At 36.5% G+C, this 19,704-nt stretch overlaps 1 protein-coding gene across 1 annotated transcript in view; it reads right to left on the reverse strand.

The window, feature by feature from the left end:
* The window catches only part of LOC113045859 (vasoactive intestinal polypeptide receptor-like), a 30,797-nt gene that overhangs the window by 5,900 nt on the left and 5,193 nt on the right, over positions 1-19,704 (reverse strand). Inside the window, exons 3-6 of the mRNA XM_026206563.1 lie at positions 10,567-10,671; positions 4,116-4,222; positions 2,781-2,878; positions 1,846-1,978 (exon numbers count right to left, since the gene is read on the reverse strand). Coding sequence (XP_026062348.1) covers positions 1,846-1,978; positions 2,781-2,878; positions 4,116-4,222; positions 10,567-10,671 — 443 coding nt within the window. The remainder of the gene's footprint in view (positions 1-1,845; positions 1,979-2,780; positions 2,879-4,115; positions 4,223-10,566; positions 10,672-19,704) is intronic.

The raw sequence follows: 19,704 nt of genomic DNA on the forward strand, positions 1-19,704 counted from the left end.
AATGTCAAACATGTTTTTGTGACCTTGCAAAGGTGTTTACAGAGGGGATACGTGCCATCAAGAGTGTTTGAGCGCCCTGTTGTTGTGACAGATGTGACATATTCTGTTGGCAGACAGCTGCGTCCAGACGGCCCAAAACACTCAGACCCAGATGAATAGTGTTTATACAGGAAAACACACAGAGAACACATTACTTAACCTTTACACACACTGGCCATCCAAACCGTTGGATGCATTGGACTCGCTTTAATTAATAAAATGTCACTTGACACTGCATATGATATTAATAACTACGAAAATGACACTAAGCAATATAAACATGACCATGATGTTGGGTAAATACAATGTCGGCCATGTCCGGATGAGGGAGGTCATTTACAAACTCTTCAAAGATCTTGAAGGACTTCTCAAATACTGCTATGTCTCACCACGGAATCATTTAAAGACCATTTAAAGAGCAAGCCTTGTGACAAAACATCCGAGAAGTTTACTAACGAACTAATGTTTATCAACTGCTGTATGTTTCTTATGAGGGGAAAAAATGTCATGATGCGGTTACATTTAGCAGTGATAAAGTAAAGTGAACCAAATACAGTGTACAAAGGGTTTGTCAGGTGCGGGCTTTATGTGGTTTTATTCCAGTAAAAAATATGATGTAATATCACTGAATCAACCTGACTAAGTTAGGTTACAGCAACCAAAGTCATTTTTAAATGTCAGTTCAAGTAAAACTGCCTGTTAATATGTTTTACTGTGTACCAGGAAATATAATCATAACTATAACTGGAGTTTAGATGTCTGTCTGGAATGCTTCATTCTGATTGGTCAGTGGTTGTGTTTTCAACATTCAAGATCTGGAATTAATTGATTTTTAATGATTAATTTAGTTAGAGACAGACCTAATGTATGCTACGAGGTTGATGATATGTTGAACCAAAAGGCAACATTGTACTGCATTAACCTTATTTAAAAACATTTAAAAATCATATTTTACTCTGGAATTCCTGGTAACAACTACATTACACATGATTCTGCAAAGACTCAATAGCGCCCATCCAATTTTATGAACCCCTGTGCATGACTTTGTTGAGACTTAAAAAAGTAATTTGTTGTAAAGTATTTTGCCTGTGAAAGAGTATCTTTGAATTCATATTATTCATAAAACAGTAGGCAAAAAGTTAATAAATTACCTTTATGACAATGACATCAATGTACTATGTTCAGATCACATTCATCTCACACATACACACACACACACACACACACACACACACACACGTGGGCATGTTTTTGTGACATATCAGGACTCAACTCTGTATAATGACACAGGTGTGTGTATGACACAGGTATTACAAGGAGAAGGTGACTTATGAGGACATAACCCATGTCCCCATTTTTCAAAACACTTATAAACCATACAGAATGAGTTTTTTTCTTTTTGAGAAAGTAAAAATGCACAAGGTTTCCTGTGAGGGTTAGGGTTAGGTGTAGGGTTGGTGAAGGGCAATGGAATATACAGTTTGTACAGAATAAAAACCATTACGCCTATGGGATGAGCCCACTTTTCACAAAAACACCCCTGTGTGTGTGTGTGTGTGTGTGTAGTATCAATATTACACTATTAATATTACTGCTATATTGTTGCAGCATTTGTCTTGTTGCTAGGAAGACTGTTTTGGATATCATAATGGACTATGGTTTCTCAGTAAAGGCTTTAATTTAATATAAAGTATAGGTAAGATTAAGTAAGTACACATATAATAATTGGCATAAATGCACAGTCAGCCAGTCTATCACAATTATACCCACTGACTGTAAACTGATCCTTACTTAAAAACCACTTACAAATCCATGGTGGCAGTCCTCAGCTTCCTCCACCTCATACAGGACTACATCCTTCATCATTACAGCCACAGCCTTCAGTATAAAGGACATGAACAGGTGAATATGGATGTAGTTCCTTGTGCAGTGGAGTTTTCTTAGCAGCAAAGATAAAAAGAGACACATTAAGTTGTTTTAGCATTATAAATGATACGCAAAAATGCAATTAACCACATGCTCATTGCTGCATAATAGGCTCTGCATATACTGTATATAGACAATGCATTATAATAACAAGTGCACAACAAGGCAATTCATTACATTTCCATGCATATTGCTATCTACACTCAAGAGAGTGTGCATACAGCATTCATATATGCTTTATTCATACATGCTACACTTCATATAGGCATAGGAAACTCATATGCTGTGTGTGATATATACTAAGACTCTCAAGATCTGTGTTCCTGTTTAATGAAGTGTGATGCAAGAGGAAGCTTTTCAATACACTTGAGATATGGCTTGACCTCTGAGGTCACTGAGGGGAACATCTACTGTGAGCAATGGATCTACTGAGAAGCTTGTGCACGGCAAAGCTGCATGTTAGTGGTTACAAATTACTAAGCTATTTTGTTTGAGAGGTTGTGCAATAACGGATTCTGTGTATAACCATATCAAACGCCTGAATATGTGCTCTTTCGCAATGCACATGTTAAATGTGATATAAAACTGGCCTTTTTGAACAAGGTCATCTGGCTTCACACCAGTATGATTTAGCTGAACATTGATTCGCTGCTAGATCACAATAAAATGTGGGCATTCACTGAGGACAACAAAACTATCAAATGGGAGATATTTGGGAGTTTCTTCTATATGGGAAAAGCAAAAGCTATAAAGAGCCAAGGTCCTGTTCTATAACACAAGTCAATGGTATGTTTTGAGTTGTATGGAGGGTTTACCTGAAAAGGCACAGAATGATGATGGCGATGATGAGGGATATAAGAGACACAGAGTGACCAATAGTGTATCCAATTCTCACAGAGCCCAGGAATTCACCCTACAAGGAAAGAAAGAGTGAATGACTGACTTATGACTAAACTCAGAAACACACTAATGATGATTATGTAGAACTGGAATCAGAACTACAAAATCAGTCTTGATTTGTTTTGAATATTTCAATTATGCTTACTTTGATTAGATTATGGTGTAAAATTCTACACCATTAGGTGGTGCCAAGAGATTCTCTTTATTGATTTATTGCAATCGATTCATGTAAAACACAGATTCATCCTGAGCCTAAACAAGTGACACAGCTGATACTGGTAGGTCATGCTATAATGACAACGTGACAAATGTAGTATGTTTACATTATTACTAATCTAATAATGTAAACATACTACATTTGTCATGTTGTCATTATTATCATTACAGTAAGTCTGGATAGTGCACACATATTGAACATACTTTTTTAAACAGTGGCCAAGTTTTACAAAAGACAGACCTTCTCAGAAAGTGTCTTTATGAGTGAGTCATTGAATCATTTACTCAACCGGTTATAGCAGCTTCTGCTTTGTAACAGATTTGTAATATTAAGATATTATGAACTTAATATTGTGCCTAAATTGTGAGCAGCTCAACTTTAAATTATATTCGGAAATATCTGCAAGGCTGTTATTATGAAAGTACAATAGTGTGCTGTCGCTCATGTGATATTGCTTCAATTATTTCAGCAAACTGAGGTTAAGAACCAGATTAATTAAATGGCAAATTAGCCTAAAACTGCGATAGCATAATAGTGTTGATGGAAGTAGAAAGTGCAAATTAAAGAACAGAGATGCAGCCAGATAATAGTTTCCATAATGACTAATGCAGTCTACAAAAATCAGTGCAAATTAGCAACTATCACAACTAAGTCAAGAGCAGAATGGGTTAATATATGGCAAGCTGACAAGCTGACGAGCGCACACCATAATAAATCACACTGCATAATTTATTAATACTCTCCTCTGTAAATTTTGGATCTGAAATAGAAACTCCTACAAATGCACATTCGTTAAGGTCGGCCACAAAAACAACTGTCTTAGCCTTTTCATTGCTATTTTTTCACTGTCTTTAGTCAATTCCAACAGAAGTTATTAAATGCCAAAAGAGATTTTGTGCTGGCACAAACTGTTAGTAATTCCAGGCCTAAATGTCGCAACTTTATTTGATTGTTGAATTAGTTTTATGAAAAAATATACGTTTATTGTTTAAAACGCATTGGGTGCCAGTCCAAACAAAGCAAAAATACACACCATGTTTCTATCCTCTGTGTTATTGGGGTCATAGCCACAGTTATATGCAGCGACAACTGGCTTTATTTCTGTCCAGCCGTTGAGAGTACAAGTCTTCGATATGTTTCCTGCAAAGGGCAAAAGGACAATGAATACTTAGGTCAAAACAGAGAGAAGAGTGTTAAACCACAGCCTCATTCCTCCGATAATCACTGCTACTCAGTCATACTTAAAACACACAGCCAAAGAAGAGGCTGGCGATTACTGCAGAGCAAGCGAAGGAAATAAGCACTTCATCGATCTCAAGCGGCCAATGACTTAATCATTCACTTTAACTGAAAAACTTTTTGCATATTGTAACACAACTTTATGATCTGATTAATTTTAGCAGAATTATCTGACATTTTTTGGACCGTTTTCCATGTAATTTGTGAAAGCAGATTTCAGCGACTGGTCATACTGTGCTAAACGCTCATTGGCTTGAGAATCCTCTCAGGCCTGGAGGACTTCAGACTGAATGGGCTTGATTTCTGCACCCAGCCTGTTTTTGTGAAGTAAAGAGTAGACATGCTCATCATCAGGTAATCATTCTCTGAAAAGTGGAGGAGGAAAAATAACAGATGTAGTCCTGTCTGTCTTATTGCTGCTTGAAATACCAGCTGGGAAATCATTTTACTCACTGGACACATAATGACCCCTTAGATCCTCCTCTCACTTTTCTGCACTACATGTTATGTCCATGTCACGCTTATCAAATTCATGACCTTTCTACCATACTCTTGAGGCCAGGATTTTTGAGGGTTGATGTCACAACAGAAGATGAATAGAAAGGAAAGGAATTTACAAAAAACTCCCAAAATATTCCTTACGAGGCGAGGATTATACATTTTTCTCTGACTTAACCCCATATTAAAATATCATGCAGATGTCTCAGTCGGCCTTTTGGAAATATTGTTTACTATCAATGAAATGAAATTAATTTAAATTAAATGAAATGCTATTTTAATGTACTGTTAGTGACTGGTTGTATTTTAATCTAACAAATTCACAGAGGATGATTTGCCTCACAACGTCAACATCAACATTTTCACCCTTGAAATCTCTGGGGAACGTAAGGGCATCACAGAAGGTAGGCATAAACCTCTAGAGAACACAACAGGCTCTACTTATGGACAGTGAAACACAACAGCATACAGGACTCTGCTGTACATTAATTAGACCGGAATGCTTGTAACAAAATGGCACAAAATCCATTAGCAACTAACCACAAAAGCCTAACCCTAACCACAAAAGTAGCATTTTGTACAGTGGAATTTAAATACCACCTATAGCTACTATGATTATGAGACTGTTCTAAAAGCAATAAAACTGCATCAGAGATTTCAAAATTAATTTGTACATGAATGAGCACCAACAGAGCCCCATTCCATCTGCCCACCATGACCTTTAAACATGTTAGCAAGAACAGAGAAGCTTATTTTGATCATTTCTAAAGTTAAATACCAGGCCCACGTCCAATTAAAATGTCTCTGTGGTAAGAAAGACAGAAAATACCAAAAACATAGACAAAATTTTAAAATGATTAATATGCGTTTGGCAAAGTTGTGGCAGTGATCATCTAGCTCAGATGTGACGGCTTGAAAACCTCATTACCACTGTGCCAGCAGTATGTGTAGCTGATGATGTTTACTTCTGAGAGAGAAAAAAATCCACATTTAGACAGAGTGAGGATTGAGGACATTCAGAGATCCTGCAACAGGAATATATAAAACATGAGCTAGTGCTAACTAACAAACAGATTATAGTCAATAATGAATAATGATAATGTATGAAGATGTGGATCGAACATTGGAGCTAATCAATCTGCAGTTATGTTATTTCAGAGCATGCCTTTGAATAGGTCTTCTGCGTCTAAGCATGCGGAGATACTCGCTGGGCCTCAGGTTAAAGTTCGCCCTTGTGAGAGCTTACGCAAGATTCCCTCCAGCCTGAAGGGAGAGGATGGGGGTTCTGGTTCTGGTAAAGTTTTGGTCCTTGAACAAGTGTTGATGGTAGCATGACTTGTATAAACATGAATCAGACTGGGCTTTTGTTAAAGCTCTTTGAGCAAAGTGTTATTACAGCAGCTTTCTGCAATGAAGGTGGGTGTGTGGGTGTGTCCTTCTCTTTCAAACACAAGCTGCTTGACAGATTACGACAGCGGCTTTAAAAGTGGATCTGCTGTCTGTGAGAAGACGCAAGAATGTGGGTAATTAAAGCAGTATTCGGGGTTCAATACAAGTTAAGCTCAATCAACAGCATTTGTGGAACTCCTCCAAAAATAATTTAGTTTCCTCCCTTGTTTTGTTAAAAAAAGGAGGTTACATTGAGGCGCATATAATAGAAGTGAATTGGCCAATTTTTGGATGGTTTAAAAGCAGAAATGTGAAGCTGAATTGAATTCTTTTATTAAAAGTATTGCATTCTCTGAGCTGTAAAGCTTGTGTGGGGTTTAAAGGTTTATAGTCTTGTGTCGACATGTGATGAAGTCATAAAAGAAAGAAAACAATAATTTTACAATAAAATTATTTCAGCACATAATATTCATGTCTGTCAAGTTTCAAGTTTTGAAAAAGTATTTTCATGTGTAATGCTCAGGGTTTTTAGTTATAACTGAAACTAAAACTATAAAAACTATTTAATTGTTTTTGACATTTGAAATAAAGCGTAAATATAAATATTAGATGAAAAACTTAGAAAATTAGAAATGTTGCATTGGGTAATAACTGAAATAATTTTTAAGCCGTTAAAATTGTACTAAAAAGTACTGAAACTACTAATTAAAATTACCATAATTAAATTCATAATTTTAATGAAAACTGAAATAAATAGAATATTATATAGAAATATCTAAAAGATAATGTATATTAAATAGACAAAAATATATAGAAATATTAAAAACGAATAAAATAACAAAAGCACATAATAAATTACATAAAATAAAACCCTTAAAATTGTAATTGCAAAATAATTCCAATTCAATATATCAATAAATATTTTAGATTGCTTCCATTCACTTCTATTGTAACTCACTGCAGCTCAGATTCAGCATTTTATTATTATCATTTTTTTAATCAACAGGACACAAATTTTGGAACCTGGAACTTTCCTAGTGTTTACCTTAGTTTGCAAGCAAGAAAAGTAACACTGAACATTTTTGGCTTGGTAAAGTTTACTTTCTGATAATTTACATGAGGTGTGATCATGAGGTCACTGCGCTATTGATAGTGTGTTTGACTGAAGTGAAGTCTGAGTTATGAGCAAAGAAACCACTGAGAACAGTTGAGAAGATTAATGACTGTATGTTTGCTGTAAAGCTCCTGGGTAAAAAGTTCACATGTGTTAGGACACTAGAAGCTCCACCCAAAATAAATTTATGACATGGCCCTGGATCTGTGTGCTGCCAAGTTTCGTAACGCTTGTTTTCATTTCCATGCTCCTATAAAAATGAATTGCTTCTTGATTAGTCCATAACCAAAACCCAGTAGATTCCTTTGAATCAATAATCTGATACTACCACTGGACAGATTAAGCTTCAAAGAAAGAATTTTACTCCTGCTGGATAATAGAGGAACAGCTGGAATACCGGGAGTGAGATTTAATCTCCAGGCTTGATTACACAGAGCATCACTGCTATTAGAAAAGAGCCATAAACTGATATTTCTACACACAAAATGTATTCAATGTTTTGCTTGATAGGTGCATTTAAACCATATTTTTTCTCCAATAAATGGCACTTTGTATGATGTTTTGTTGGATAGCTTAATTTTAAGGGCTGTTAAACATGTGGTTGGGCAACAAACAGACAAAAGGGAGACTCTACAAAATATGAAATCAGCATAATGGCAGCGATCACTAATGTAGTGTAAACACTAGTGTGTACAGTGGGAGCCCTGATAAAAAACAATAGCTAAAATCATCAACGTTCACTGTTGAATATCTTTTAAACACACTTTCTGGGCAATAAACATGAATCATTTCTGGGAATCGGTGCTGAGGTAAACAAATGTTACCTTTGGTCCAGAAAGCCTCAATATGTTCGCTATAAATTAATGAGAATTTTTGTGTCCACCGGGCCCGTGCATGTCCTTTGCGCTTTTCTCTGGTTCATAAATTGTTCCATCAACACGTTTGTTATATATGTCTTTGTCTCCCCTAAAATCCAACTCAACATTCCCAGTCAATTACTTATCAGTGTTTTCCCATCACATGATCAAGTTGGCCCAGCCCAAATCTAATATATTCAGGTCTTTTCCCAATCACATCTGGCCTGTATCACAGCTCACCAAAGGCTATCTCCTGCATGAACTCCACAAGCACATGAGGAAGATAAATCCACGGCATTTCACCCTGTAACTTCTAAATCCCTCAATCCATGTTTTGGATTTCTTCCAGAAAGCACTCTCTCAGAGCACTCAAGAGTTTCACAAGGAAAGGCATGCCCCTTTCAGCAAGACACAGATATGACCTGGAAGCCATTAGATGTGTGTAAACAGTTCATAGGATGAAAATTATGGTTGTAAATCAAAGCTGACATTCTGACGGAAAGCACAAGTGACTGGAAGGACATGCAAATAAATCAATTCAAATTCTGTACTGTCCATATGGAGATCATACAAAGAAAAAATGCAGACACTTTCTATAAGATAAAGTCAATGTGTCACAGCTACTATTTGAAGCTCAACCAAAAGTGCTGTATTCTCCACAATGATATCTCATTACAGTAATGGACCCTACATTACATGGATTTCACTGCTGCATTTAAAGCAGGAAAACTTATTGATCCAAACAGTCATTTTCACTTATGATTTCATAATTATTGAGCAACCCAACCTCATGAAATACTTTCATTGGTGTTCTTGTGCCAAACTTAACTGATGTAGTCAGTCCTCAATTCCTACGGACATTTTATTCCAACTTCTAAAGTCAAAAATGACTTCTTTTACTCCTCTGTGTACTTGAGGGGGAAAGGGGAAATTTAAGAGGCAGAGTCAAATCAAAATGATATTATTATTACAGAAAATATGAAAATAAAAGCTGACACATTAACTTTATAACAAAAAGCCATTTTCGATTCTCTAGATGATTACATACACTAAAATAAATCAGGGTAAGGTTTCATTTTAATGACATCTGGTATGATATGAGTGCTCATATTTAAACCTGTCCATCATAGGTCTGTATGATTGACAGGTCCATTGGATGATATAACAGAACAGAGGTCCGCAGTGATCCAGATGACTGCATGCTGGTAATATATGCTGAAAGCAGTTTAGTTATTAGGCAGTCAGCAAATAGTACATCAGCAAGTCAAGTACTCAAATGGACATTCACTCATACATTTTCATGGTCACCAAGGGTGCATTTATTTATAAAGAAAATACTGTTAAAACAGTAATATTTGTTTTTTATATATATATATATATATATATATATATATATATATATATATATATATATATATATATAGTATTTTATATATTATAGTTTAATATAATAATATTTTTTTTATTTTATTTATTCCTATGATGGCATCATTACTCCAGTCTTCAGTGTCACATGGTCCATCAGAAATCATTCTAATATGTTGATTTGATGCTCAATTATTACTGGTACCCACTTAATAATAGAATAATAGTGAGTCTTATCATGATTAATGCTGAAAACAATTTTGCTGCTTGAGATTTTTGTGGAAACTGTGATACATTTTTTTCAGGATTTTCAGGATTTTTAATAAATATGAAATTTTAAAATAACTGTTACATTATAATTGTCTTTACTGTTACTTTTGATTGAACATTACAATATGTATGTGTGTGGTAATGGAATAAAACCCATATTAAAGCTGATTTACATCAAAACAACTTTTTCTAATGTAAAATATACATATATATTTATATGTACACAAATAAGCATCCACAGATTCAGTTTCTAAATTTAAAGCTAATCCTGATTAGCCAAAACACAGCCACAAAAGGCTTATCAAACATAATTCAAAGTTTAAAAGTTACCCATGGCTTTTCTCGTTTTAATAAATTACAGTGGTCATGAATTCTCAGCAAATAATTGGCCCATGAGGCTCTTCCCAAAGAAAATCTCATGAATACAGTTCGTGTGATAATGCTTCTGCTTAATTACAACAGCAGGTCCCAATAGCACAGACAATCCTTCTCTTTTCTCCAGAGTTATCAAAGACTAATCAGAAGAACTCAGTAGAAGGCTTTGTGAACAATGTGACGTTGGTTATGATGCTAATTCAGTAGTGATGACATTTGCTTTCTCTAAAAGTAAGTCCCCACAGAGATTGTTGAATATAGTGACTTTAAAAGACTTTATCAAGAATATTAAAAGTGGAGTCCAGTGAAAACACAAGGAGAAAAACAGGTTTAGAAAACATTTAGCATCTTATGTATCGAAGAATTTACTGACATACCTGTCTGATCACTGACATGGTTGAAGTAATTCGGACAGGGGATGGTTACCAACTCCCCAATCCTAGCTGATGGCCAGCATGCTATATCCCATTCACCTGTGCAACCTTAAAACAAGTGAAAGAAAACATATTAGGACATAAAATACTCATAAGATACAGGCATCTAATCACGCTGTAATTGGTGATCTTTTATCAGTTGCTTCTTGACACATCAAACGTTCATCACGTCCTCTTAAGGCCAATTGACACTGTACCGACAGACACAGGCAGATGGCAACAGACATGTTCATCTGATTTAGTAAGCTACAATAAATGAATAAATAAACTTGTGATGTAACATCAGGTCACTAGTTTTGAGCACATCTCAGGAGGTATTCGGATTTCACATTTATTTCTATAGCACTTTTTACGATACAAATTGTTGCAAAGCAGCTTTACAGAAAATTTTAATTTCTACAATATTTAGTAGTAGCTTATCAGTGGTGACTGTCAGTTTATGTACTTATGTCAGAAATATTTATATTAAATCACCCTCTCCTCCAGAGAACCCTCCATTGCCAGCACCATGCTATAATATCCTGGACATGGCATTACCCCCAAGTTTCTCCGTACCCATCCTCTCCCCAGATTCCCCTCTAGGGCACTTCCCTGAACCTCCTTCACCTCCTAAGTCTCCTATGCCTCCGCTGGTTCTGTCCATTTCTTCCTCATCTCCTGAGCACCCTGAGATAAGCCCAGAAGAGGCTCCCTATCTCCTATTATGCCCAGAAGAGGCTCCTGTTCTTGAGTTAAGCCCAGAAGAGGCTCCTGATCTCCCGTTAAGCCCAGGGAGGACTCCTGTTCCCCCATCAAGCCCAAGGAGAGCCCATGAACCCCAGCTCGCTCCAGTGTTGGCTCCAGGCCCCAAGTCCAGCCCTGTATTCGGCTCCAGCACCAGAGCTTGCTCCAGTGTCTGCTCCAGGCCCAGATTCCGGAGGGGGTGGGGGTAGAGATCCAGCCTTAGAAGCCAAGGCGGGGGTTGGGGGAAGCTCCGCCATGGCCTCCCGATTCTCCACATCCGCCATGGCCTCCTGAGTCTCCACATCCCCCATGGCCTCCCGAGTCTCCAGATCCGCCAGGGCTGCCCGAGTCTCCAGATCTGCCATGACCTCCCCAGTTTCCAGATCCGCCATGGCCTCTTGAGTCTCCAGATCCACCATGGTCTCCCGAGTCTCCAGATCCGCCAGGACGGCCCGAGTCTCCAGATCCACCATGGCCTACCGGGTCTCAAGATCCACCCTGGAGGTCCTCCTCAGAGGGGGAAGTAATGTCACAGTCATGGACTTCTATTCTCTTGTTCCTTTTGAGTTTTCCTTATTTGGTCATGTTCCTTTTCTTATTTAGTTAATTGATTACTCCCCACCTGTTTCTGTTCTTCTGATTACTTCCTTTGTGTTTATAAACCCAGTCGGTTTAGTTCAAGATGGCCGGTCCTTAATGTGGTTTAAAGTTATATATGTGTTTGTTCTTTGCAGATTTTATGATTAAAATCTTAGTACTTTTGGATTCTAGTGTTGTACCCTCTCCTTGAAGACACATATTGTTACAGTAGCTGCTGTTCCAACCAAGTAAAATTAATTTGTTTTACCCAAGCTAAAGAATAATAGTGCGCATTTGATCATATATAACTGCAGTCCAAGATTATGAAATGCATTATTTGAATGCTTGGCCAAAGAGATGTGTCTTTAATCTATATTTAAACAAAGATATGGTGTCTGAACCCCAAACGTTATCAGGAAGGTTATTCCAGAGTTTGGGAGCCAAATGCGAAAAAGGTCTTCCTCCTTTAATGGACTTCGCTATCCTAGGAACTACCAAAAGTCCAGCGTTTTGTGACATTAGGGAGCGTGATGAGTTGTAGTGTGGTAGGAGGCTAGTTGGGTACACAGGAGCTAGCTCATTAAGGGCCTTATAGATAAGTTATAATATTTTGTAACTGATACAGAACTAAATAGGTAGCCAGTGAGAGACAGAAAAATTGGCATAATATGATCATATTTTCTTGACCTGTTAAGGACCGCTGCATTTTTGACTACCTGTGTAGCTTGTTTATTGAATTTGCAGGACAACCACCTAGCAATGCATTACAATAGTCCAGTCTAGAGGTCATGAATCCATGAACTAGCTTTTCTGGATCATAAAAAAGGTAACCGTTTTGTAGCTTGGCAGTGTTTCTAAGAAGGAAGAATGCTATTTTTGTAGCATGGGAAATAGAACACCCATATTTTTGACTGTAGAAGAACTAATAGTACATCCATCTAGATGCAAATTGTAATCCAAGAGATTTTGTGTACTGTTTTATGGTAGAATAAGTAATAAATCTGTTTTATACAAATTTAAGAAAATTTATGATAATCCGATTTTTAACATAGTCTGTTACCTTAGATAATTTAGAAGTTTAATCTGGTCTCGTTGAGATATATAGTTGAATATCATCAGCATAACAGTGGAAACTAATCCTGTATTTTCTAATAATATTACCAAGGGGCAACATGTATATTGAAAATAGCAGAGGACCTAGGACAGATCCTTGGGGCACTACATATTTTACTGGTGATAATTGAGATGACTCCCCATTTAAATAAACAAAGTGGTAACAATCGGAAAGGTAGGATCTAACCTATCTTAAAGCCTGTCCTTGAATACCCTTATAGTTTTGTAATCGATCAATGAGTATGTCATAATCTATGGTGTTGAACGCAGCACTAAGGTCAAGTAAAACTAGCAATGAGATGCATCATTGGTCTGACACAAGAATGCAAGTCATTTGTAATTTTAACAAGTGCAGTTTCTGTGCTATGGTGGAACTTGAAACCTGACTGAAATTCCTGATAGAGATCTTTTTCTGCAGGAAGGAGCACAACTGAGCAGACACAACTTTTTCTCAAATTTTTGATCTAAACGGAAGATTTTAAATGGGTCTGTAATTTGCCTGTTCACTAGGATCTAGTTGTGGTTTCTTAATAAGAGTAATAACCCCCATCTTGAATGGTTTTGGGATGTGACCTAAAGATGACGTTGAGTTAGATGATTTTGAGAAGTGGTTCTTCTGCTACAGGTAACAACTCTTTCAGTAATTTAGTGGGTACCGGATCTAACAGATATGTTGTTGGTTTAGATGCAGTGATAAGTTTATTTAGCTCTTCCTGCCCTATAGTTGTAAAGCACTGCATTTTATCTTTGGGTGTGATGAATGAAGCTGAAGTATTAGACACTGTAGAATCTACATTTGCTATTGCATTTATGATATTACCTATTTTATCAGTGAAGAAATCATTACTGTTAAACTGTAAGTGAATATTTAGATCAGATGGCATCTGGTTATTTGTGGATATGCTCGGCACTGGCAGCTTTAAGAGCATGTCTATAGCTGGATATACTGTTTTCCCACGCAATTCTAAAAACTTCCAAGTTAGTTTTTCTCCATTTGTGCCCATGAACTTAATCTGCTTCTTCTTGAGCCAGACCTTTGCTGCAATGGCAGTATGTTTTGGGTCATTGTCATGCTGGAAGACCTTCAGTGTTCTGCAAAGGTTCTCATCCAAGATTTTACAGTACATGGCCCCATCCATTTGCCCCTTTATGCGGGGAAGTCGTCCTCCGTGCTTGACTGTTGGGATGGTGTTTTTGGGGTCATTTCTATCCCTCTAAACACGGCGAGTTGAGTTAATGCCAAAGAGCTCAATTTTGGTCTCATCTGACCACAGCACTTTCTCCCAAGCATTCTTTGAATCATTTAAATGCTCTTTGGCAAACTTTAAATGGGCCTGTACATGTGCCTTCTTGAGCGGGGGGGGGGGGGGCACTGCGGGCACAGCAGGATTTCAGTCCATTGCGGCGAAGTGTGTTACCAATAGTTTGCTTGGTCACTGTGGTCCCAACTGCCTTCAGATCATTAACAAGCCTCTCCCGTGTAGTTTGGGGCTGATCCCTCACCTTTCTCATGATCATTCTTACCCCACGAGGCAAGAACTTGCACGAAGCTCCAGACCGAGGCAGACTAATGTTTTTTTTCAAATAATCACACCAACAGTTGTCTCCTTCTCACCAAGCTTCTTGTGGATGGTCTTGTAGCCCATTCCAGTCTTGTGCAGACCTACAATCTTGTCTCTGACATCCTTTGATAGCTCTTTGCCCATGGTGGTGGAAAAGGTTGGAATGGAAGATAAAGATTGTGTGGACAGGAGTCTTGTAAACCTGACAAGTTGACTTCTAAAAGATACACTAATCTATGTTCCACATGGGCACATGACCAATCTGTGGGAGCCAGAATTCTTAAATCAAAACTTTTAAAACAATTTCTAACCTTTATATAATGTGTTTTTTTCTGGATCTTTTGGTTGATATTCTTTATCTATTGATTAAAATAAACCTATATAATAAAAATTACACACCCTTAATTTCTTTGTAAGTGGGCAAACTGACAAAATCTACAGGGGATCAAATAAACATTTCCCCCTCTGTGTCATAGAGTTATCTGGGATTTTACTGGAAGATCAAATTATTAAATTTTCATTCAAAACAAACTTTAATAAATTAAACATTTGTATGAATGTATCATTAACAATGAAAACTATAACATGCATTTAGAAAATCACATTTTCCTTTCATACCTACTTTTAAGTGATACATTTTGTGATCTTTACTTAATTCCACGTCTCTGAAATTTTTTAAAACCAACTGATATAAAAGATTTTATAACACACTGGGATACATGACAAAGAAAAACCAATCATACGCAATGCCATGGGAGAGGGCTTTATCAAAGTTCATCTCACGGTCTGAGAAACCAATTTGCATATTGGTCTAAGATACATTACTCAGGGGAGATTTGTGATTGAGATTTAAAAATGGCACAAATGACAACACACAACATTGAAACACTAGCCCATAGATAATCAGACCTTAAACTCACAGCTAACCAGCTTTCATAATTACTTTTTCAGAACAAAATCAATATTAGATTAGGCTGGAATAGGCAGTGTTTTGGTTTAATGAGGTACTGTACATGACCCAATAGGCAGGAAACTGAAGCTCTTAAAGTCCACTTATAGCTACTCATTATAGCTTTTTTCACACACACAAATCCCTGTCAATGATTCAAGTAATTAAGGTGCCCCAATATTGGATATGTTATCAAAATTTGCAATTAAATGTGTTATCATAACTCATTTGTGGTTTTTGTCTGCCTTGCCAATAATGAGAAGTCAAGATAAAATCATAATATTGAAGTGAGAAAGAGTGTTATTTTTTTAAATAAGCATCATTAGTTGGAAATGGCTCTACAGACTTAAGCATTGTGATAGTGTGTGAATCTGCACTGAACTGAATTCTGTGGGTAGGCTAACACACGGATGTGCTCTCAGACCATCTGATGCAAAACCTAATCAATGATGGAAAATAACTCAGGAAAAAAAACCTGAATCTACTTGCTGCAAGCAAAACTAACTGAGCCAGTGCACTGAAATACTACTGATTTAATCATACAGATAACAACAGTGAAAACACTGATGCTGTGAAGATCACACTTCACAGAATGCCATTTCTGCCTAATTAACCAGCATGCCTTTGTAACCTCTTCCGAAAATCAGACAAACAAATGCAAAACAACAATTATCTGCATAATTCACAGTATACTGTAATAAGAAGAGAGGTCTGAGCTGACTGCAGCTTGAGGGAAGAAATGAGGGGAAAATATTGACACATTTGCAGATTTGCAGATAAGCAGCTATATGTTTTTGCACATTTAATCAGATATTAAAACACTCAAAATGTTGCTCTTGCAGTATTAGCCCAACCTCATCATCCACATTTTTATTCTGAGTTATGCTGCTATTTCTAGCTGATGAAGAGACTTTTAGCATTAAAACCACAGAACTTGCTTGTAAAATGTTAATTTGTAAACTGTAAGCACTGTAAAAAATTATTTAGCAGTTTAGTTGTTTCAATGAATTTTTTTATGTTGACACAACTTGCAGTTACTGAATTTGTTCATTCAACTAAAAATTTTAAGTTTTCAGTGTCTCAACTAGTTTGAAAGTTGACTGAACTAGGTTATTTGTCCTCATAACTAAAAAAAATTTGTTGACTCAATTCAATAGCAATATCACGTTCACAACATCACTTATCGCGAGATCTCGTCATTCTCGTGAAGGCTGTTGAAGAGAGAAGAAGGCCGTCAGACATTCTAGTCAGTTTCTCCTCAAAGTTTGGACATTTTACTAGAATACAACTTTGGTAAGTAAAATATTCGTATTCATTGGCTTAATGTGTAAAATTACATTTGTTGTCTCAGAAGAGTAAGTATGGTTTAAAGAGTCTTACATTCTGTATATAAGGTACTGTATGTAAATGTTCGTTTCGCGGCACTCTGAAGCCTCAAAATACAGGCGGTTCCACAGTATTTTCCTTATAAATATTAAAACAGATATTCCCCCATGCGGGACAGCAGAGCTGAACTTATGTGGAGAACAATAAAAATACAGTCTGTATGTATTATTTGAGCCCAGAGCTGCGTTAGAGACCGTTCAAACACAGCGCGCGAGAGCTCATCGGATCACTGTATGGATTAAGAACGGCGGGAATTTAAAAAAAGGAACTGCTCTTAACCTGACAGCGTAAGACATCCGTCAGAATATTCAACGATGAAAAATTAGGAGATAAAAAGAAGATTACTACTCGAACTGTGTCTTTTCTGTATGTTATAAGGGCAACGAATGAGAAGCACAGATGAGCACCTCCCTCAGAGTTCTTCCGGAGCGCGTAACTTAAGCCTAGTGCTGATGATTATTTTACAGTCTACAGTTCAGATGAAGTTCTGAAGGTAGCGTTACAAACTCTTCTTTCAGTTTTCTGAAGTAACGTTAGTCATTCAAGTGCCTCACTAGAACCTAGTACCCAGTGTAATGCTGCGTGAATATCTGTTTTTATACAGTCTATGGTGAATATACGGTCATAAGTAAATTGCATACGTTCAAATCTACATATTTTAGAATAAAATTAATAATAGCATATATCTTGTATAAATAGAGATACAATAACGATCGACACAAATGTGTTAAATTTCCTTTTATTGTGTTATAATTATGTGTTGTGTCATTTAAAAGCATCGTCTGGATGGTATAGTTTGTCTTAATGCATTTAATACAAACTTGACAATACATTTGACTTTCTCTGTAAAGATTTATTTATATGTATGTTTATTATTTTACAGTGTTTTAACATGTTTTTGTATTTTTCATGTTTATGATATTTTGGGATGACTGAAGATTCAGGGCAGAATTCAATAATCCTGTGAATGTACCACAGCGAGTCCTTTTGCAGTTATTCATCAAAATGCTATGCAGACATAATGGAAATGGCATTTACATGGTAGAGCTTGGACGAAGTTGTAAGTAAATTTATTTATTTATAAATGCACATCTATTGGAGTCTATATGCTTTATGATTGTAAGGCCCTGTTTAATGCATCCCTTTGTTTTTATTAAAGCACACAGGCTCTACGCAGGAATTCATCAAGGACATGACTGCTGGGATTACGCTTGTGGATGACCAAACTGAGCACCATCAGTCTGCAGTGATGTGATCCAGGTAAAAGAAGTAGAAGAAATCTGGATGATCTGGGGTTGTAACACGTTGTGGGGTTGTGTACTGTGTTAGACGATCTGGGACTGGGTCTAACAGAAATAAACTAATTCAGGTTTAAAACAACTTGAGGTTTAGTAAATGACAATTTTCTTTCTTTTTCTTTTTTGAGTGAACCCTTTACGAAAATGTAGATATTTGCATTGGAAAACAGCTTCAAATTTTAGAGAACATAATTTGACATTATTTTCCCTTCAGTTTTATTCCGTGAATTTTCTATAATTGGTATTTAAAATGTCTTTATAAAGTGTTTAATTTATTTTCATAAAACCACCAGAAACCCTGTTTTTGGACATAGCCATTCTTTATTATTTTGCTGAATACTGTTTTGAATCCTGAAAAATGTTCAGTGCTAGCATATTGGCCATTAGCAACTTTGCTTAAAGGATTATTTCACCAAAAAATTTAAATTAGGCCATGTTTTACTCATTCAAAGGCATCCTATGTGTATATGATTTTCTTCTTTCAGACAAATCTGATCTGAGTTGAATTAAACATTGTCCTGGCTCTTCCAAGTTATTTAATGGCAGCAGACAGGTGTGTTTTTTTCTCAGCAGTCCAAAAATAGTCAAATAAAATGCACCCATCCATCAATAAAACGTGTCTCACATGGCTCTGGGGGGTGAATAAAGGCTTCCTGTCGCAAATCGATGCGCTTTTTGTAAGAAAAATATCCATATTTAAAAAGTTGTAAACACTTTATTTTCTCTTCCACTGACTATCATACGTGCAAGCCTAATTTTGTGATTTTACTTCGTGATTGGCGTATTGTTGTCTCTCCTCCACTCTTCCGTGTTCGTCACTTATCATCGGTGCATGCATGACCCATATGTCCTATTTTCATCCACCCGGAATGGCTCTCACGAAAGTTAGAGAAAAGGGTTTAAATATGCTTTGAATATCATTTTAAATATGTATATTTTTTTTACAAAAACACATGGATTCGCTACAGGAGGCCCTTATTCACCTCTCAGAGCCATGTGAGGTACTTTTTATTATGAATTGATGCACATTATTTGACTACTTTTGGACTGTTGAGAAAAACACCCACCAATTGCCATAAATATTTTTTTATATAATCCGACTGGATTTGTCTGAAAGAAGAAAGTCATACACACTTACGATGCCATGAGGGTGAGTAAAACATAGATGGGTTAACCAACCCTTTAAGGGTCATGCTTTACTCTGAACATGCAGTCCAACAGACTATTATTTAAAAGGAATACTATATTTTCTGATCATTGTATAAATGGTGTGACAGATTAGACACTTAGAATTGGATTAAGAAAAAAAAAACTGAATATGTTGTATTGGTTTGTCACATTTTATGTCATTCAGAAATCATGTAGTGAAGAAAATAATTTCCCCCCATTTTTAGCATAGTTGGTTCTGGAGGTGTATTTTACACTTATCTTCCCATGGGATTTTAAACTCTTTGTGTTCAGCAGAACAAAG

The sequence above is a fragment of the Carassius auratus genome, chromosome 27, assembly GCF_003368295.1.
Source record: "Carassius auratus strain Wakin chromosome 27, ASM336829v1, whole genome shotgun sequence".
Classification (NCBI taxonomy): domain Eukaryota; kingdom Metazoa; phylum Chordata; class Actinopteri; order Cypriniformes; family Cyprinidae; genus Carassius; species Carassius auratus.